The sequence below is a fragment of the Sapajus apella genome, unplaced genomic scaffold, assembly GCF_009761245.1.
Source record: "Sapajus apella isolate SASKATOON/1434 unplaced genomic scaffold, GSC_monkey_1.0 scaffold83, whole genome shotgun sequence".
NCBI lineage: Eukaryota > Metazoa > Chordata > Mammalia > Primates > Cebidae > Sapajus > Sapajus apella.
In genome coordinates, this window is record NW_022437023.1 from 1,187,542 (window position 1) to 1,209,089 (window position 21,548).

Below are 21,548 nucleotides of genomic sequence, written 5' to 3' on the forward strand. Positions count from 1 at the left end.
GCTGGGCTGGTACAAAGTGCCTGCATTCATGCATCTGGTGTGTCAGCTGGGATGCTGGAACCGGGGGGCTGGCCCGGCATCTCTCCCCGCTAGGTCTTTCCAGCAGGGCGGCTGGACCTCTTTCTGTGGAGGCTCAGGGCCTAAGAGGGCAAAAGGGGTGGCAGCAAGACCTGACCTGGCCAGTGTCCTTCTCACCATATTCCACTGGTCAACGCAGTCATGAGGCCAGTGCAGACTTGAGGGAGACGAAGTAGACTCCACTTTCTGATGAAAGGAGTGGCAAGGAGTGTGTGGCATCTTCAACCCACTTCCATCACCAAGCATGTCAGAGACCTCTGAGTCTGTCAGCTCAGATCTAGTCCAACTTTCCCAGTTTGGATGAGGAGATGGCAGCTGGAGACAGGAAGAGGGTCAGCCACATGAAGAGTGTTGTGGACTTAGGGACAGAGCTGGACTCCCAGCCAGGGTTTATCCACCCTCGCCCTGTTCAAGCCCTCAGCTCCACCGGCAGGGCAGCCTCACCAGCCTGGCGTAGCTGCCGGATTCTGTTTTGCACATGCTGGTGTTTGCAATCAAAAAGTTCAGCGGTCCTTCCAACGTGCTCAAATTAGTCCCATGAAAACCAAATCATTTCATTTGCAGAGAAGGGCTTAATTGCAAGGGGAACGAGGCAAAGGGAATTCTGTTGCCTGTTTTCATTGAAGAAAATTACTGTACTTTCCCCTGTCTCCTTACTAACAGCAGCAGCTTAGAGATTGGGCTGTAATCACCAGTGATACCTCCCCTACCTCTTCTCAGAGCTTGTCGTTCAGTTCTTTCCCCGTTCTGAGACTCTGCTCGGGACTGTTCCTGCCTATCTGCCTGGCCGGGGCAGCCCAGTCCTGGTCCCTTAGTGGGCAGCACTTTCATGGTTTGCAAAGTAGCCATCCATACCTGGAGTTTCACCACACGCTTGCGATGCTGAGACAGTCATCATCCTGCGTGGAGGAGCCTCGGTGATGAACTGGGCCACACTTTTGGCAGGAAGAAACATCCCATCGCTTTCTTTAGAAACCAAGTTAAACCTGCCTTCAGCTGTCACTCATGGGTCTGGTGAGAAGTCATGTTTTGGAGGGCCTCCCGGCCAGCGTCTTATACAAACTCTGGGGATTGTGTGGTTCTGTGCCTGGCAGAGGGGCATCTTCCGCCTGGCCTCTAGACCATCTTCACAGCTGCTTCTGTCATGTGATGCTGGGGGCTGGGCAGGTCCTCGGTGCTCCCCTGGTTGTCCCGCTCGAGGAAATGCAAGTAAACACAGCTGCCCCTGGCCGATTTGTCTGGCCAGGCTGGGAGCCTCGTCCCATATCAGACAGTCCAGCCTCGTCCCCTCTGTGTCCGGAACAAGGCTGCCTTCCCAGAGGCAGCCTGCAGTGGGGGTGCGTGCTGCAAGGCAGTCGGAGGGCTGGGGCTGTGGCAGATCAGACGCACTCAGATTGGAAAAAGAAACATGAGCAAACAAAACCAGCCTGAAAGGAAACCGGAAGAATCCAGAACTTAGAAACCCAGTGCCAGGCCGGGCATGGTGGCTCACTTCTGCAATTCTAGCACTTTGGGAGGCCAAGGCGGGACGATTACTTGAGCCCCGGAGTTGAGACCAGCCTGGGAAGTGTGGCGAAACCCCGTCTCTACAAAAAGACATTAGTCAGGCAGGTGGCGTGTGCCTGTGGTCCCAGCTATCCAGGCAGCTGAGGTGGGTGGGAGGATCACTTGAGCCATGGAGTGGAGGCTGCAGTGAGCCGTGATTGCACCACTGCACTCCAGCCTGTGCAACAGAGCGAGTCTGTCTCAAAAACAAAACAGAAAACCTCAGTACCAGGCTCTCCTCCTTCTGGGATCGAGGTTTCCATTCATCTATTTCTTGACTATTTATTGAGTGCCTCCTGTGGGCCTGGCAGTGTTCTGATTGCTGGGGACACAGCAGTGAATGAGCCAGACAAAGCCTCATGTAGTAACTTGCCTAGATATAGGGATAAAGTGGTTTGCCCTAGATCCCCAGCCACTGAAGGGCAGAACTGAGGATGCTGAGCCCCAGGCCTCCACCCCCACCTGGGTGCAACGTCACCTCTGGGAAAACATGGGGACGCCAGGTGGCACGGTGCCCACAGAGTCCTCCTGCCTGCCCTCATCCCCTGCCTCTCTGTCCCTGAACGTCATGGGACCCTCTGTTCAGACTCTCTGCTTGTCTCTAGAACTTTCTCTGGGGACAGGTGGAGAGGCTGGCCTGGATGCCCAGGAGGACTGTTTTGGAAAAGCTGGGTGACTTACTGTATAACCACTCTCCTTTTGGGGGAGGCTGACAGGATAATGGATTTGAGTCCACACACCTGCCTCAACAAAGGGATTTTTTTCTTTTGAGGCTCAAAGTCAATGGTGTATTAATTAAGGGGGAACAGCTGCTACCGCAGTTCTTATGATAAGTCAGTGACAAATGGCCATGTTTACCATCTTCCTGAGTCAAGACTCCGGAAGGTGGCCAGGAGCTCCTGGGTGGCTGTCCATGGCTGAGATTTGTGGGGTACAGCCTCCCCTTTCCTGGCCCTAAAGCTTATCAGTGTCCACTGTGGCGGGAGAGGGCTGTTTGTCACCAAGGAAAGACAGGTCTGCAGCCCAGGGAGCGCTCGGAAGGGATCTGGGCAGAGCAACTGGGACTTCTCGGCAATTGCTTCAGCCCAAAGATGCCCTGGGAAACCCACCTGGGAACTGCCCCGCACTGTCCCTTGTGAAATAAGAGCTGCCTGAAAGGCGGACTTGGCCCTGAGAAGCTGAGGAAGGTGGAGAGCCTGCTCTGAAATGTCTGCAGCCTGACGAAGCCAAGGACACACCTCGGGGCCTCTGTGCCAAGGCGCTCCGTGTTCCAGAAAGGAAGGAGCCGGGCTGGCGGGGGCCTTTTGTTATTTAGTTTATTTTGATCTCATTCCTGCTCTCCAAACAGCTTCACAGAAATAGAGTCCTGCATTAGCTCCGTTCTTGGCTTAAGACAAAACGTGGCAGAGGGAAAGTCTGCCATGAAGAAGAGAAAAGGGAAAGACAGGCTCCCTTTTTCCCGAGTTGCGCCTCCAGGTCCTTTGTTTGACTATGGACCCAACTGTTTGACTCTAGCAGAGGGTAACAGGCGGGTGCTCACTGTGAACGGGAGAGGTGACCACCATAGGCTGCAAGTCCTGGGGGGCATGGCAGCACTGGCTGCCTTCTCGGAGTGACTGACCTTGGGGCCTCTGCAAAAGGAAGAGCAGTGGGATCCCAAAGCACACTCAGCAGCCCAGGCAAGGGAGCCCCCATGTGCCTGCCAGACTGCATGGGTGGGCAACGAGCGGTCTTCCCAATGGTTGGGCTTCAGAGGAGACAGGATGTCTCACCCTGCTCTTTCTTCCTCCTCCTCCCAGTGCTGGTGGTGGGTGCCCGAGGGGAACCTCTGGGTCTTGAGGGGAGGCAGAAATGGAGCCACAGGAAAAAGGCACTCACTTCTGGCCACCCACTGAGACCAGGCAGGCACCCTGCCCTGCTTGTTGCAATCCTCATAGCCACTCTGTAGGGCAGGGTGATTACACTGTTACAAAAGTGGAAACTGAGGCTGTGAGAGTTATGCAGCCTGCTGGAGAACTAGTCACTGAGTGGCAGAGGCCAGAGGTCTGCGAGGAGCTGCAGAGCCCACGTCCTGCTGCCTCTCCCACCTTCCCTTCCAGCCCTCTCTCCCAGAGCTGGTGCTCGAGAAGTCCACACATTGCCATTCCTTCGACATAGCTTTGGGGGGAAGGGAAAGAACCATGGACAAGAAACATCCATTTTTAATAAATAGTTTATTCATCCAGCAGTTTCAACCCTGATACTGAAGCCTGTTGCGGTGTTTCTTATTTTTCTGGCTGGAGCCTGATTATGAGAACATGGCCTCACCACGGGGCCAGCGCTCAGATTCCAGCCCTGCTGATCATCCAGACATCAGAGGAAATGAGGGAGTATTGCTCAAATGAGGGAGACTGGCGCTTTATTAAGGAAACAAAAAATACCAATACGACCAGAGAGGGGGTGGTTAATGTTTCTGGAGGCAGCTGTGGCATCTCCTGTTTGCTCCCCCTCTCCTGCTTCCTGCAGATGACGACACACGGGGAAGAGACTCGCTGGAGAGGGCTCTTGAACTTAACTAATAAGGCCCCCTGCCAGGGTGTTTCTGAAGCCTGCCTCCCCGGGAGCGGGCTGAGATGGCGGCAGGGCCGGTGGGCGGCGGTGCGGGCGCTGCTCCCGTGTGGCCGGCAGGGGGCAGCCTGCCGCCACTGCGCCTCGCCCGAGCCAGGAGCTGCGGCTGGGGTAACAGATATGACGGCTGCGCTGCTGAAGTTCTGGTTAAACAGCCCCGGGTGGGGGCTGTGGTCACAGTAAAGCAAGGCGATCTTCGCACACAGCACGTGCGGGGCTCTCGGCCCTGACGCAGGGCTCCCAAGCTCCCTGAATCGGAGTTCTGGTTGCAGACCTGGTCTAGAGTCGCAGCTTCTGTGAGAAGCAACACTGAGGCGTGCCCACCCTGGGGCTGCCCGGCCCTCCTCTTGGCTCTCAGCCCGTCCATACTAAGGGTTCCTCCCAGGAGGCTGCACGGGCTGCTCACTCCTCCTGACCTGGGGGCCCTGTGTCAGGGCGTGGTGTTTCCAGGTGGTACCCCTACAGTCACTGTTCTAATTTCTAGCACCTTCCCCCTTCAGGATAAAGAGGCCAGCCAGAGCACAGGCTTTCTCCCTTCACCCTTGAGCTCCCAGGTAACATCCCCTGAAGGCACATGGACCAAGCTGCTCCCCATCCCCTGCTACCCAAACTGCCATCCCTGTCAGGCGACAAGCCGGGTATGGCCATGCCCCAGCCCACCAGCCCCACGCTTGTCTGCTGGGCCTGCCAGCTGCTGCTTGTTTTCTGTTCACCAAAAGCAAACCCTTCTCCCCTCTTCTGCCAGCAAAACAGGGCAGAGAGTCTGGGCCATCACCCTGGCTTCTCCCCCTCCCTTTAAAGGAAGCCCACATTTTCCTAGCAAGCCGAGCTCCTTTAAGAGTCTAGCAGACCTTTGGAATCGTGTCAGGATGAGGCCGAAAGTCAAGGCAAGTGTGAATTCAGCACCAGCAGGCCTGGTGACCCTCTTGCATCCCTGGAGTGGACTGTCCTGGGACAGGCTGACCGGGAACAAGTCCCTGCCCGGGGCTTATCGCTCTGAGTCGGAGAAGGAAGAGGGCTTAGTCCATCTCCACACCAACATGTCCTCTCCGGCCACGCGGTGGGACTCCGTCTGGATCCGGGATTCGTTGGAGGCCAGGAACTCCACAGCTCGATCCCAGACACGCTTCATGCGCCTCCTGCAACGACAGGGACGGGGCTCTGCCTGGCACTGCCGAGGTAAGCCGGCCTGTGGATGCCCTTCCTACAAAGGGGACCCATTTCTAAGCTCCAGCATAGAATTTATGGAGGGGAGGAAAAGCTGGCAGGTACTAACATGACAACTGCAGAGGAGAAAAACGTCTTGGGCCATGAGGAACCGATTCTTCAACCTTTGCTGATCCAAACACATTCAATTAAAGGGAGCTAACGGGCCGAGGTGTCTGGAGCACCCCCAGGTCTCCAGCTGTGCAGGGCTCCTTGCCAGGCCAGTGCCACTACCCCCACCACTGCATCTGGATGCTCCAGGTGGGTTCATTAAAGAGTGAGCACTGGGCTGCTGCATCTACGCTCCACAGCACACCAGGAGATGGTCTGAGCTAAGCATCAGACGGGGGAGGCCAAGAAGCTGGAGCTGCTCTAGGGAACCAGGGCCACAGGGAGGGCCCCTTCAGTGGCCAGAGTCCATTCTCTAGTGGGTCTCTAGGGCCTTGTACCCTGCTGGACAGCCTCTCCCTCACCCCTTCTTCGCTCCTTCCAGACTAGACAGGAAGGTTCCCAAGCCATGAGGGAAGGTCATTTCGATCTTTTCCCTTTGTGAAGCATGGTACTGCACAGCCCCACAACCCCACATGTGGAGAGAGTGAATGTGAGCGTGTATGCATGGAGCAGAAGGGGAGGACAAATGGAGGTGGCCAGTGAGTCAGGAGGCAGGGCGGGGGCTAGGGCTTCCCCAGGGGTCAGGCCCTGCCATCAACCAAACCCCATGGGCCTATTCAGCAGCCCCCACTTGGCTGGTCTAGCTGAGGCCACACACTCCCTGGAGACTGAGCTCCAAGGTACTGGCTCCCTGAGCAGGTGGCCTGCACTGAGTGGGCAGTGCCTCACTCCAGCCCCTCCTTCCCAGGCCAGCTGCTCCAATCAGCTGCACGCTTTTCCCAAGGAAGCAGCTCTTCCCATCTCCCTCAGTCATTCCCAAGCAGGCCCTCATCTATAGGGCAGACCTGACTGGCTAGCCAATGTCTCCTGACATGGGTAGCTTGGCCTGGATCGACTGGGTGGCTTGGGAGGTGAGTCAAGAGACAGGGCAAACAGGGCGTGGGTGTCTGGGGTTCATGGGGCTCTGACCCTGAGGGCCAGCTACTTGAGTGGTCGCAGCTCTGGGGCATCTATGCTAATGCACAAAGGCTTGGGTGGTGGCTCCAGCTGCAGGCAAGCTGCAATGCCGTCTCAGGCTCTTATTTAAGCGAATGTGTGTGTGGAATACCATTTAAGCCCAAGCCGTAATGGATGCTGCCCTTGGATGATGCTCATGTGCTAGACACTGACTTTTTTTTTTTTTTTTTTTTTTGAGACAGGCTCTCACTCTGCCACCAGGCTGGAATGCAATGGCACGATCTCGGCTCACTGCAACCTCTGCTTTCCGGGTTCAAGCGATTCTCATGTCTTGGCCTCCCAAGTAGCTAGCATTACAGGCGCATACCACCATGCCTGGCTAATTTTTGTATTTTTAGTAAAGACGGGGTTTCACCATGTTTCCCAGGCTGGTCTTGAACTCCTAGCCTCATGTGATCCACCCATCTCAGCCTCCCAAAGTACTGGGATTACAGATGTGAGCCACCGCCCCTGGCTGCCAGGCACTGACTTAATGAACTTCGAGGCCACCTCCTTGGTACTAACCCTTAGGGCTTATCACTACCTAATAGGGCTCATCACTACCTAATATCACATCTTTTCCTTATGCATCTAGTCATCTGTCTCCTTCCTGAGAACAAATGATCCAGCTGGGCAGGGATTTTTGTTTCTTCCACTTCCTGCTGTCTCCCTGTAACCCAGTAGAATATCTGGCATATAGTAGGTGCTCAATAAACATTTGTGGAGAAAGTGAATGAATGAATAAGTCTCTCTTCATCATAGCCCTCTGCAAGGCAGCAGGATCACCTGCATTTTGGAATAAGAAAACTGTGGCACAGAGTGACTGAGATGCTCATGATCACATGAGCATGTTCTTTCACTTCCCTGTGCCTCAATTTCCTTATATATCAAATGGGGGCACTCCTGTTGTTATGTGCGTGAGCCATGGTGAGTCGCCACCTGTGGAGAGCTCCAAGCGGCGCCTGTCTCCCGGCTCCCAGCAAGCACTCAGCAAGGGTGAGCTCTCAGCACCACTCAGCAAGGGTGAGCTCTCAGCACCACCCAGCAGATGACAGCATCTGGCCAGAAAACACAGCAGAGTCTGCTGGGGAGGGACCCCAACCAGAGCTAACGCTAGGGGCCCTGCTGGCTATCTCCTGCGACTCTGTCCCCTTCTCCACCCTGGTTTTGTCAGACCCCAGCGTACAACTCTGGCAGTCACAGCCCTTGTGGAAGGTGCCCTGCAGCTGTGCATGACAATGGCCCTGCCACCCTTTCCCATGAAGCCATGTGCCCTGGAAGCTGACCCCATTCACTGGTGTGAAACTTTGCTTTCAATTACATGTATATGTATGAGTGTGCACATGCGTGTGTGGGAACTGGACCACAAACTTGCAGGTAACAGGTGTTTCTGACCGAGGGTCATGGTTTAAAAAGTTTGAAAAACAATCTCCTCCTCCTTGCCAGTGACTGACTCATAAACAGACAAGTAACTAATTCTGGTCAACAGAGCCTCAAGGAGCGTGTCACTGGAGGCTACTGGGAACATTTTCTCTTGCTTCTAAGAGAGCAACAGGAGGCCCACTTGTCCCCTGCTGGCTGTGACAAGGCAGACAGTGCCCTAACTGCTGTTGGCCACCATCTGCAACCATGAGGGACTCCAGCCTGCTGATAATATCCACAGAGGAATGTGGGACGATGAGAATCACAGAGCAGTGGAACCGGAGACCTGACTGTTCTGTGCCTGGTGCCCATAAAGCTCTGAGCTTCCACTTGCAGAGACCTGGGAGATCCTTCACTACTTGCGCCCTGGGGGGAGTGTGCTGCTACTACGTGGAGCCCAAGGCCTCCCAACAGGTACCACCACTGCTAGCGTTCTGTCTACAGAGGTGCGGGATTGTGCTCTCATACGTCTTCTCTAGCTCATCGTTCCATAAAGAGCTGAGCACGCTGGGGAGCAGCAGGAGGGGGAGCAGTGCCACTCTTGGCCCTGGGGGATGTGCTGCTGTTGGTCGACATCTGATGCGAGGCTCTGGGCTTCCTTCTGTAGAGCTCACTGGGGTCAGACCCCGCCTCACCCCATGCCCAGTGCCCCAGCCAGGGACTCACCGGCTCTGTGGAGGGATCAAGGTGTCGCGCACATGCAGGATGCCTACGTACGGGTAGCGCTCCATGTCCTGCTCCCAGTCCACATAATGGTCCTGGACCACGTCTGCAGGAGAGAGCACACCGTTTAGGGCAAGGACCTTCCAGCGGGCACTGGCAGCCCTTTTTTCACTAGGGGGCCACGCACCTATAATCTTCTTCACCATCTCATACATGGCCTGTTCCTCTTCTTCTAACTTCCGCCACCGATATTTCAGGAGAATTAGGAGCCCCCACAAAAAAGCCAAGCCTGTGAGAGAACAAAACACCATTACTCCCTCACACCTCCTTTGGCAGTGGGTCTCACCACGGACAAGACGCTGTGATGGAGGCCATCGGGGACCCGCCACATGGGTTTGGGTGCCTACTAGGTGTCAGGCTCAGGGCCAGCATGCAGGAAACAAAGGACGCAGAAATGCAGAAGGAGCACAGACTATTAAGTGATCATCTTCCTCCCGCCGGCTGTCACCACAGCGGCATCCCCAGCCGTCCAGATCTCGGCTCCTCCCAGCCTCATTCCGGAGCTTTCATCTCCTCCCTTGTGAACCAGAACACGGTGTTTCATACATATATACATGCCGGGGCCCTTTGTATTCCGAGATGCTGCTGCCGATAATGATTTCTGTGCCTGATGGCGTGGGGGAGGGAGCTGTGTGTACACCGAGGCGGTCTGTGATTTGCAGCTCCGACTAGCTCTGGAGAGCAGTGGTTTCTGTGACTTGGCCTTTCGCCTTCAGAGACGCCCTGAGGTCTCTGCTCAAAGGCGGCCCCTGATGTCAGGAGATAAGACTGGTGCTCTCCTTTCAGCTCAGCACCCTGAGTCCTTCTTGCTTTCATCAGGTATCTGTAGCTCTCCAGGAGATGTTTACATTTTTCAAGGAGTAAAATTAGGCCAAGCCCCCACTGTGCATCCTGCTGGAAGCTGGTTCACACTGGGATTCCTGCAGAGCCCAGAAGGGGTGGGGCCCGGCTCCCACTCAGGAAATCTGACAGTCCCCTGCCCTGAATCAAGGACATTTTCTACTTATCCTCACGTTCCTGCCACCAATCTCCAAAGGTAAAGACAACCCAGGGCAGAGGCTGACTTGTTCATCTCCTCTGTTTTGAGACAGACCTCAGGTTCACTAGACAGAAATGAACCCTCCGGGCCTGGAATTTCTATAGCTCATCACTCATGCCCAGGAGTGCACCTGACTGCACAGAAGGGGAGGGAAAGTGACCGAAGACTTACACCAGAAGAAGATGAGCACGTTGGTAACAGCAGTGAGCAGGGCGCGGCTCAGGCGGCAGCCGACGCCCATGCGGGGACGGGCAGATTCCAGGCAGACCACCTTGTCCACGGTCGTCACCAATTCAGACTGGTCTTCTCCTTTCAACCTGCAAAGGACACAGGGCTCTAAACATGTTCAAAAGGTCCAAAGAGAGGCGCTTCAAACAGGAGGAATGGAAGGAAGGAGGGGACGCAAGGCCTCTACTTGCTTATAGAATAGTCTTGGTATCCTGGCTGCACTCTTTCCAGAAATTTCCCACACTGGCTACTTAGAATGAATAAAGCTTTAAAGACGGCAGCAGGTTTGAACCCCTACCGCTAAAGCGACGTCCCCCTCTGTGGGGTCTTTGACAGCCTCTCTCAGCATGCAGGAGATTAAACTGTAAATTGGATTCCCACCTCCCAGCATAGAGAAATGGAAATGTTTACTGAATCACTAGCTTTGCAATTGCATGGCAAGAACTGAAAGAATCTGGGAGGTTGCGCTTTTCCTCCTTGACAAGGAGGCACGGAAGCTGTTTAAGTGTAAAGATCACAGGGCATCCATGAGGCTCATGGGGAATGAAAACCACCAGGCTCTCCGAGGCCAGACCCCAGCCACAGCGCCACCATGGTCTCCGGCCAGGTGGTGTCAGGACCTGCAGAGATGTGGACACCAGGGCCTTCTTCCAGCTAAGTGGCCCAGGGTGAGAATATCATGCTCCTGATATTGCAGGCTAGAAGGGCTGGCATCCCAAGTGTCCTGATTTCTCAGGATGCACTTTCAACATGGTCATCCTGAGCGGCTCAGCCGCCCTCCAGGCTGCCTTCCCCAACATGAAAAGGCGAGTGTCATCATTCTTCTGTGTTAGCAGCTTCAGTGAGCACTGCTGCTGAGGATAAAATCCGTATTCTTCTCCACCTTTTCTAACACAGGAAAATTGCTCAGCTACTCAAGGCAGCTTTTTTTTTTTTAAGTCAACGAATTTTAATCGTGCCATGCATCCAGTTATCCAGCTTGAGGCTGAGCTGCCTGAGGGGCTTCTACTGGATGCAGTACTGATGGAATTAGTAATTTGGGTGGATTAGAGAGAAAGAGAACAAAACTCTAGAGAGCGTTTTTAATATCAAGAGTCGAAACCTAAACAGAGACCCCACAAACACAGAGAGTGGGAATCGGGTAGGTGACGCAGCTCTTCCAGCAGGGGACGGGTCTCTCGAGGCTGCCCAGATGTTTGGCTGGCACGGCCCTCCCCCTGGGCTGGGCCGCCAGATAGAGCCTTTCAGCCTCATGAAAGGGTTTGCTATCTTTCCTAACAGCCCTCACCAGTGATAAAAATGAAGCAGAAACCGCCTGGTCAGAATATAATCCAGTATTTCCTTATGTGATTTCCATAGTGAATAAAACCAACATATAGGAAGAATCATTTCACCTACAAATAAAAACTAGCTCCTGAGGAAAGGAAGTGCAGAAAAATGCATTCCCCAGCAAACCATGTGGGGTTTGTGAATGAGAAAGGCACAGACTGAGTTACTTGAGACAGGATTTAGCTGGAACACCAGGCTAACACCCTAACACCTGGACTTTGTGTCTCATCTTGAAGCTACTCCTTACACTGCATTCCAAATGCTGCTTGCTTCTGTTGCCCCACTTCCATCCTAGCCCACACGACTCAGCTGGGAGACCCAGCCTTCAGCTTCAGACCTGAGACAGCTCTGTCGGAGCACAGGTGTCAGTTGATGAGCAAGGACAGTGGCTGCAGGCACCCATGCTGCACCACCACCCTGCCCATACTCACCAGATGCCCACATCCTTGTTACTGCTCAGAATCCAGGTCAGTGCGGCTTCAAACTTGGCGGAGGAGCTGCTGGTCACATTCTGTGGGAGAGCGCGGGAGAAGATTAGTTCTGTGTCTGGGCAGAGCAGCTGCAACATTATTCTGCTGCTGGATTAAGGAAGCCCTCTCTCGTGTCCTCCACAGCCTGAAAACCCCGTTCTGCTAAAAGCACAGCAGACTGGCAAGAAATTTGGGGTTGATGAAAGCCAAGGAAGAGGCTATAACCAGAGGAGGTGATACGGAAGCATACACAGGAAAACAGTTCTGGTCTGAGGCGGCCAAAAGAATATGATTCTCTCAAGGGCAGACGCACGAGACCAGAGAGCTGGCAGCTCATCTTGGGGTAAAGTGAATAAAACGGTTTTGGGGGTTGGGGGTGGGTGAGCCCAGTGGCTGGTACAACCTGTCTGACCTCAGGCAAGTCCCTGAACCTCTCCAGGCCTGTTTCTTCATCTGTGAATGCAAATGGAACCAGATGACCCCTAAGTTCCTGGACAGGCAGGCAACCTGGAATGCCAGTTCCATGGTTCTATAATCTACCATCCTGAGGCCACACAGGAAATCAAACGGCCCCTAGGCAGTCTGAATGGTAATCATAAGGGAGAGAATGGACAGCATGTTTCTCCTGAAAGGAGAGGGCAAGGGGAGAAGCAAGTAACAGGCCCACCTACAGTGTGGCAGGAGTGAGCCACCCCCTGCGCACAGCGGCCTGGCTCTGGGGCAGTCACTACCACAGCTGCCTTAACTTAAGGCACAAAAAGCCATAAAGCAAACCTTAACTAAAGGTAGCCTAGTACAAAAGCCACAAAGCAAACAAAAAACAAAAACCCCTGCAGGGCTTGAAAGAGCAATAGGAAAGCACCTGGCCCCCCTAGGAATGGATAAGCGCTGAAGCCTACTTACGGCTATATATTCCTGGGCTTCCATAACAGGAATGCATTTGCTTTTTAGCTTCTCTGGATTTCCACACTCAAAATTACCTAGGAAAAAAAAACCCACACATTCAAACACAAAGAGGAAGTGAAAAAAAATCACTCTGAAACAGACTAAAAAATGCAGCAAGAATCAAGCCATCAGCTCTAATAAGGAGCATGTGGCCTGGCGGCTCCCTGGCTTCTGTGGGGCATCTTCACTCTGCAGCAAGATCAAAAGCCACTTAGCTTGGATCGATTCCAGATCATTAAAACCTGACCTGCAAAGCAGTGTGGCGATTTGCATTAAATGACTAAAAAGCTGCCCAATATCAAGGTCTCTTTGCAATTGATCCCTAAAAGGATCAGACAGATAGCTTCGGAAGGTACTGGAATGGCACTATAAATAAACAGAGCCTGAGAAAAAAGAAAGGCAGGGAGGGTGTGGGCACCATGGGGATTCTGACTCATGACACGGGCAGGCAACCTAGAATTCCAGGCCTATTGTCTTGAGGGGCCCCTTGGAGGAAGAGGATGTCTGTGTGCTGGGCAGTGGGGCCTCAGCGTGGCACACCAAGGGGCAGCTCCCCTGAGCGGCTCTGGAGGCCTGCTCCCATAGGATGGAGCTGGCAGCCTCCCGCTTAATCCTGCCCAACCTCTCCGGTCCAGTGCAGGGGTCATCTCTTCTGGGAAGCCTTCAGCCCTTGGGGGCCTTTTGTTTGGTGAAATGACCCCAGACATGGTGGCCTGCCACAGCCCTCAGCTCTTGCTCCCGTGCTGTGGTTTGCCTGACTCCCTGACAGCAGGGAGGGCACAGGGCCAAGCACGCACACTCTCCTTAACACATGTGCGTGGCCTGACTGCCTTGACTGCACAGCCTGAGAGGCTTCGGGTGGCCGGTGTCTGTGTGTCTGCATGCTGAGGGGAGTGAACAGCTGAAGGTCACATTTTAAAATCTTGAAACTGAACTGAACCTGTCCCCCGCCCCCAACACAGCCAAATCCTCCTACTTCAAAGTTGATCTTGACCCCAGGGGTCCCCTGAGATGGAGTTGTCTTCTAGCATCCTCCTGTTCCCACCAGGACTCTTCCTGCCCTTGCCAAGCCTGCCTGGACCACCTAGATGGCTTCCTAATTCGGTTCCTCCTCTCCCCTTTCCAATCCAGTTGTTTTGTCGATAATGCTTGAAAATGATTCTGTTTAAATGACACTGCACCACTCAGGCTGCCACTGTATTTGCCTTCCTGGCACCTGGCTCTCAGCATGATACTCCCTCGCTCAAAGCCTCTCTGGCCCTCACTGCCTGCCAGATCAAGCTCTGGTGGCCTGGCATCCAAGGCCATCTATGGGGGGTGCAACCAACACTTCCAAACTTCATTCCCTCATTCTCCCCTTCCTCCATGAAGGTGCTGTTTCCCACGCGACATGTCATTCCCTGCCGCTTTGGCTTGCCCTTCCCCACATACACATAACCAGTCTTACCTGGGTTTCAGGGCCTGGCACAGATGCTACCTCCCCTGTGACACTCTCCTGACTGCTCCAGCTAAAAGGCGTTGTGCCCCCTAGAACTTCCGGCCTCTTGGTTCTTGTCTAATTACATTTTAAGTTACCTAGTGGTCAGGGAAGTAGGTGGCCTGTCTCTTCTTCTAGACCCCAAGCACCTTGCAGGCAGGACCTGGAGCTTAGTTATCTCACATCCTGCAAGGGCGAGCACACTGCCCAGCCCACGGCAGATCCCTACAGGAGATGAGGGGAGGGGCTGAAGACTACTAGAGAGCTTCTGCCAGGCATGGCACACTCCTGCCAAGGCTGCCCCCCAGGCTTGTCAGAGGGCAACAGGTGGCAGTGCTCTTGAGGGCATAAGGCAGGACCACACAGGGAGGGTGGAATGGAAGAGAAATATCTACTAGGACCCAATTTCAAGCAGAGCTTCTCAACTTTAAGGTGCACTCAAATCCCCTGGGGATCTGAAGAGACAGACTCTGATTCACTGGGTTTGGCATGAGACCTGTGATTCTGAATTTCCAGTGAGCTCCCACGTGATGCGGATGCTATGAAGTCCTTGGACCACAATTGAGACACAAAGGTTTGGAATACCCTCTTAGGCCAGAACTGACATTCCAAGGACCTGGGCCATATAGAGGAAGTCCTATGATGACTGTGATGCTATGAGCAGGTGCCCCAGTACCTGTCTCTCCTCCAGGTGCTCACGGATGCCTCCCCTACCATCTCAATCTCCCACTTTCAAGAGAGGAGGCAGAAGAGCTGATGCTCATGAGATTGACCCTGAGGACTGAGGGCCCAGGTCAAGTCTACCCGGCCCCAATTTCCCAGTGAAACCTTAGACAAGGGTTGACTTCACAATCCTAAGACCTGTCCTCTTACCCCACAGGTAAGAGGTGCCTCTTGAATACCCCTTAAGATGGAACTGCTCTGTCTGGTTCTTCTGTCCAGCATATGTAACACAAGGCGCATGCGCTGATATTCACCTGTGTCAGCTGCGAGTGATTCTGAGAGCCTCCTGGATGCCAGGTATTGGGGAGGACACAATAATGCAGGTGACGTCTCTGGCCTCAAGGAGTAAGTTCACCAAATAAGACAGTAGAGTATGCATTTTCAGGGGCATTTCAAAGAGGAGCAGAGAATGCCCTCCTTTAGAGGATAGCACTTGACTCTCATTTGTAGAGAACAGATAGACCCAAGAGCCCTTGGTGGGACAGGGAAACAAAGACCCTGAGAGGACCAGGGACTCTGTCCAAGGTCCCACAGCCAGATGGTTGTCAGGACCAGATGTGACACCGGGGCCCACCACACAGACTGACTGCTATCTGCACAGGCAAGAGGCCTCTCCACGGACCAGCCAACCATCTGGTTCAGAGGGTCCCTCTAGGATGGAGGATACAGATTCTGACAACACTTGGGGCCTGGCCCCTTCCAATGCCAAACAGACCCCCCAAAGCATTAGGTATTGGGCATCTGCAGGAAGGCCTGTGCATGTGCCAGGACCTCCCTTAAAGAGGGGCAAGAATCAAAACTGTTTTGTTCTAACACAAGGCTTATAAAAGATGTGCCTGACTGGGGAAGCGAGAAGGTGAGACTCAGCTTCTGAATATGCCTTCTGGGAGACAACCAGGGAGTGTCTTCCCCAGCCAGCCTCAGTGTAGCTAATCAGCCTGGCGAACCAGGACAGCAGCCCATAGCTCTTGCAAGGGGAATCTTAGGACTTACGTGACTTACTCACCAGCTTGGATGGCCAGGAAGTTGTAGAGTTCGTGCAGCAGCTCCAGCAAGGCTGCCTTCTGCTTGGCCTGACAGAACTGAAAAGGCACGGGACAAGTGGTCAACAAGGAGGGGTGGGTGGGAGGGGTCTGTCTTTACCTCTCCAGCCACACTGTCAAGGAACATCTACTACCTTTACAAAATAGAAACAAATTCTGCCAAGTGCTGGGGCCAGGGAGAGAGTTGATAAATATTGGTTCAACTGCCTGAGAAAGACCTTGGAGAAGCAGAGGCAGAGCTGAAAAGCAGACACTGTAACCAAGGAGCTGCATCCCAGAGGCTCCTGGCTCCTGCCTTCCCCTTGGAATGATGACCAGCAAGAGGACTGAGCAGAGGCAACGTGGTGGGGGGATGATGCAGTCGCTCGGCTGCCTGAGACGGAAGAGCAACTGCCGAGCTGGGTGGGGACAGGGCAGAATGTCTGCAGCTGCTATTTCGTTTCCCTTTAGGTGGAATCTCAGGGCCCTCATCTGAGTAAGGATTGTGGTAGGATTCAGTGAGAACTCAAACCACTCAGCAGAGGCTGCTACCACCTAAAGGAAACAGGAGGACAGACGGTACCAGACAACGAGACGGCCTGATGAAGACAACACACCCACTCCCAGCCTGTCCCCACATATTCGACAGCACAAAGGCAGAAAGAAAAACACAAAGTGTCACAATCTTCAACGGCCCAAAAGGGAAAGAACACGAATCTGAAATTCAAATGCCCGTCTGCAATCTCAGTGAGCCTGGAGCTATGCAAAGAATAAAACTTTCAGCAAGATCCTCACCAAAGCCAAGAAACATGTCCCGACCTGCTTGCTCTTGTGTACACTCTCCAGAAAGGTGCCCCATGAAATCTCAGTGCCACAAAGCCTGCACTGAGATGGCCCAGCCCCTGCTTTTTGATGCTCTGATGAAGATTTCAATGGTACAAATATGGAATATCTGCATCTGAAGCCCTCGCTGGCAGGTGTGGAATGTCATCTGCCCACGGAGCACAACTGTAGTGAGGACCTAGAGGGTGCCTGTCTGGGCTCACTCAAGTGGGGTGTGAGTGTGTCCAGATCAGAAGCAGCCAGGGAACAAATGTGCCATTCACTTGTGGGTCTGATTCATTTAGAGATGTGAAGGACCAAGAAATAGAAGCCATGGAACCTTTTCTTCATTAAAAGACAAACAAGCCAGGCGCAGTGGCTCAAGCCTGAAATCCCAGCACTTTGGGGGGCCGAGGCAGGTGGATCACGAGGTCAAGAGATCAAGACCATCCTGGTCGACATGGTGAAACCCCATCTCTACTAAAAATACAAAAAATTAGCTGGGCATGGTGGCACGTGCCTGTAATCCCAGCTACTCGGGAGGTTGATGCAGGAGAATTGCCTGAACCCAGGAGGCAGAGGTTGCGGTGAGCCGAGATCACGTCATTGCACTCCAGCCTGGGTAACAAGAGTGAAACTCTGTCTCAAAAAAATAAAATAAAAATAAAAATAAAAAAGACAAACAAAACTAACTGCATTGAGAAGTCTTACAGAAAATTATTTTCTCCTGGTTTTAAGTCTTCAAATTCCAGCTTCCCTCTGGCTGCCTGTGTTTCTGGGCTACTTCCTCTCATCATCAACTATCGTTTTTATGATAGAAGGCTGATTAAACTTGTTATGATTCTGTTTTTACAAAACAATTGGGAAGCAAAGATATTTGGTGGATGAATGCAATAAATGGATATAATAAAACACCCCCAACTATGACACAGCAGAAGCCAAAGAGAAATTAAAAACGGTTATCTGCACCAGGATGCCCCTCATTAACATGGGTAAGAGAGTAAATGCAGGGGCGGCCAGAGGACCATGCGTCATTTTCTTTCCCAGACCCTGGGCTTCTAGAGATGTTACCTAAGGGCTTGGGAGGCCGGGCATTGCACGCTTAATAATTAGACTACTAAGTCATGCCCTCTGGCAGCACAAGACTCCTCCTGGTAAGATTTATGACCTGAAAATTTATTGCCCTGTATCTTCCCCAGACTGTCACCAGAACCAGCATCCCAGCTCCTTGATAACGCTGCTTTCATGATTCATAAATGAATGGGGCTGCTCGCCTTCCCCAAATATTATTTGTAGGGAATATTAGAGCTTCATAAAACAAATCTAAATGTAGACTAAGAGGGCTAATTCCACTAAAGATGTGTTTCAAACAAACTCCCTATGTTTCAAATCAGAACAGCATTTTCAGAGCCACAGCTGCACCACCAGAGAGAATGTGGAATTGAGAACCTGGCCTCCTGATGCTTAGAAATGCCAGCCGTTCCTCCCAGCGCCAGGGAGCTTGAGAGGTCCTTAACAACAACCTACTACATCCTCCTAGATTGACTCAGGCAGAAGATCAAAGTCCCCGATGCTACATTTGATGGGAAAGTGTCCATAACAAGCCCAAGGTTGGATTTTGGGAGCTCAGTTCTATTTCAAGTATTCCTTCACTGCCACAATTGAGCCTGACACAAACATCACAGAACACGATATGATTCTGGTACATTACAGGAAGCACTCCCTGAAAATGGTCCTATTCTTTTTCTGGGGCAGTTTACCTCCTGATGGATGCTAATATCCTCAGGAGGAATAATAAAAGCCAGAGAAACTCAAACTCACCTCATCTGTTTTTCTCTCACAGTCCACTGGCAATAACTTCACTGAGACCAAGAAAAGAAACACAAAGGAAATTAAGTGTGGGTTGAGAAAGGAATACAAAAAGAGACTACTTAAAACATTCAGGGGGTGGGAAGCATCGCCAAGCCAAGGGTGGGTATTAAAAAGATGTCATCTAAGGAAGGCACTTTTAAAATGCAGACAGTAAAACGTAAGGGTATCCAAACCCTAGATTAAGAATTAAGAGAGCGGGGCCCTTGTCCCAGCTGAAAATGACCAGCTAAAGGTTCTTGGGCAACTCAGCCACTGTGAACCTCTGTTTCCTCGCTTGTAAAATGGGATCAAATGGGCCTTCCCGGCTTAACTCAGGGAGTTAGGCCCAAACAAAACAAAATACAGGACAGTTTTGTAAACTGTAAACAATGATATATTAAACAGAGATTAACACCATAACGGGAGGGGAAGTCCAGGTAAACACCAGCATATATTCTAGCGCTGTTGTCTTAAAGCATCTCAGCAGTGAGCAGCAGCTGCGTGATACTGTTTGACATCCCCAGTGTAGATACAGTACCACGACACTCCCAAGTCTGCTTAATTTCTCTAGCAGGTCGACAGACTATTCACATAGTTGATAAACTGCTCTGGTAGCGGGGAAATCATTTGGGTGTCTGCGCACAAGTCTGTGATACCCTTGCCCACAGACCTGCACACTCCCAAACATCCGTGCGCCACACCAGCTAACACACACTGTAGCTTTTTCCTGTATTTCGGCAGTTCCTGCTAGGCATGGAAGGATGCAGTCTTGGCTGGAAGCTGGGAACAGTATTAGTCACACTCATGCTTTGTAAAGAGGATTAAAACTTGGCCGGGTCTGGTGGCTCACGCCTGTAATCCCAGCACTTTGGGAGGCCGAGGTGGGCGGATCACGAGGTCAGGAGTTTGAGATCAGCCTGACCAACATGGTGAAACTCTGTCTCTACTAAAAATACAAAAATTAGCTGGGCGTGTTGGCATGCACCCGTACTCCCAGCTACCCAGGAGGTTGAGGCAGGAGAATCGCTGCAATCCAGGAGACAGAGGCTGCAGTGAGCCGAGATCGTGCCATTGCACTCCAGCCTGCGGAACAAGAGCGGAACTCCGTCTCAAAAAAAAAAAAAAATTGGTGAACTACCGAGGCCCTTTATACCTAAATGTATAATGAAATGATCTCTATGTTTCATTTTAAGAAACACAATCTTCAGCTATTCCAAGCCTGTATCCTGCAGACCTCTCACTGGCATGTCTAATCACGTAACTTAAGTGTGGACAGAAGGATGGCGGCGAGCATCCTTAAGTCAGTCTTTCTCTTCACACACTTCATGAGGGTGCTACAAGCAATGGTAAGCGCCTCCCGCTGCTATCAGTTGACAAAGGGGGTCCCTGTGGTTCAAAGAAGTGGAGAGTGGACTTTTTGGTGCTGCAAAGCTGGGACCCCCAACCAGATCCCATCTGTGGGCCAGTGAAATCTGGCGTGCCTTCAGATATGCACTAAATGTGTGAGTAAGCCAGAGGTCAAAAGGGAAGAACCGAAAAGGATGAAGTGAATCTGTTAGAGGAGGTGTTGCTTCCTCTCCAGGGAGAAAACCAGAGGCTAGGGGAGCAGTGACTACAAATGAGGACTGCTCCCAGCTTGTGATTGAAAGGGAGACGTTAGAAGGGAGGGCTGGGGCAGAAAAGGGGAACAGGAGAAAGTGAAGGCAGAAATTATTGCAGAGGCAGAGAAGCCTTGGCCCTCTCTTCCCACAGCTGGAAAAAGGAAGGCCTGGAAATGAGAAGACACAGGCAGCTGACAAGGCGGGGAGTGCGCGGCCTGGCGCCGACAGGAACGGGTGGTCGTCTGGCAGACACACGCGCCCCCAGGGCCCTCCCCTGCGCCGGCCCGGGACGTACTGTTGTCCTCCGCCTCCTGCGGCGCCGAGGGCTTGCCCATCTTCACCCAGAGGATGCCCAGGAAGACGAGCAGCAGCCCCAGGCTGGCCCAGAGCAGCAGCCGAGACAGCCAGCGCTCCAGCCGGCGCCCCACCTCGGGCCGGGCCCTCGCCGTGCCAGCAGGGCCCGCTCGAGTAGCCCTTAGGCCCGGGCGCGGGTCGGGGCCGAGGAGGCCGGAAGGCAGCCGCGCCGGGGCCGGAGATGCTGCCCACCAGCGGCGGGCCGCGAGACCCGGGCCCTGCGCGGCCCTGTCGGGCGTCCGGGCGTCCTCGTCCTCCTCGGAGCTGCCCCGGACCGAGGCGCGGCGCCTGAGCTGCGCCGGGCGGGCAGGATAGGCGAGGCCGCGGCTCCCTACCCAGGAAGCCGCGGAGGGCCGGATATCGCCGTAGGCCCCAGGAGTCGCGTAGGCCAAGCTGGAGGTCGGCTGGGAGAGCCAGGGCTCCGCCCGCAGAGAGGCCGCGGCGGGCCGGGCGCGCAGCGGCCCATCCTCGCGTAGCCTGGCCTCTTCCCGCAGCCGGGCCTCTTCCCGCGGCCGCTCCTCGCCCCGCGGCCGGGCCTCCTCCCGCAGCCGCTCCTCGTCGCGCAGCCGGGCCTCGCCCCGCAAGCGGCGCAGCTTGTTGCGGTAGACATCCCGGGTGGTGTCGGTGATGGGTCCTGGCTGGAAGCCCAGGGCCTGCAGCTCCCGCCGCAGTTCCAGGTCCGACAGGCCGGCCATGGCCAGGACGCCGCCCCCCGCCCGCCCCCAGCGCGCACCGCACCCGGAACTGCTCCCTCCCGCAGTCACGGCGGAGCGGGCGGGGCCCCGCGCCATGTTGGGAAGGTCGGTCGCCATGTTGGGAAGGTCGAGTCCGTCCGTGTATCGGCCATGATAAGTAGGTCTGACGTGGCTTTCGGAGCCGCCATGATGGGAAGGTCCAAGAGGGATTACATTTTTGTTTTGTTTTGTTTTTCCCTCTCCGATCTTCCACTTCCCTTTGTTTGTTAGATCAAGCAGTATTACTCTCTGAGCCCTCCGACCC

General features: G+C 53.6%; 1 protein-coding gene across 1 annotated transcript; it reads right to left on the reverse strand.

Annotated features, from left to right (window-relative positions):
• Nucleotides 1-3,817: 3,817 nt before the first annotated feature.
• LEMD2 (LEM domain nuclear envelope protein 2) lies at nucleotides 3,818-21,290 on the reverse strand. Its single transcript, XM_032253427.1, has 9 exons — nucleotides 20,491-21,290; nucleotides 18,565-18,605; nucleotides 15,906-15,981; nucleotides 12,658-12,734; nucleotides 11,716-11,795; nucleotides 9,899-10,044; nucleotides 8,816-8,917; nucleotides 8,632-8,734; nucleotides 3,818-5,369 (listed from the first exon to the last, which is right to left on the reverse strand). Exons 1-9 carry the CDS (start codon nucleotides 21,242-21,244, stop codon nucleotides 5,219-5,221), a joined length of 1,530 nt encoding a protein of 509 aa, XP_032109318.1. The 5' UTR covers nucleotides 21,245-21,290; the 3' UTR covers nucleotides 3,818-5,218.
• Between the last annotated feature and the right edge of the window lie 258 nt (nucleotides 21,291-21,548).

Bases quoted from the DNA above. Each gene is read 5' to 3' on its own strand.
- LEMD2 (XM_032253427.1), bottom strand. From the start codon at position 21,244: ATGGCCGGCCTGTCGGACCTGGAACTGCGGCGGGAGCTGCAGGCCCTG. The intron at 10,045-11,715 runs GTGAGTATGGGC...TGTCCTTTGCAG, and splicing joins AACAAGGATGTGGGCATCTG to GTTGAAAGGAGAAGACCAGT. The intron at 5,370-8,631 runs GTGAGTCCCTGG...CTGTCGTTGCAG, and splicing joins TTGATCCCTCCACAGAGCCG to GAGGCGCATGAAGCGTGTCT.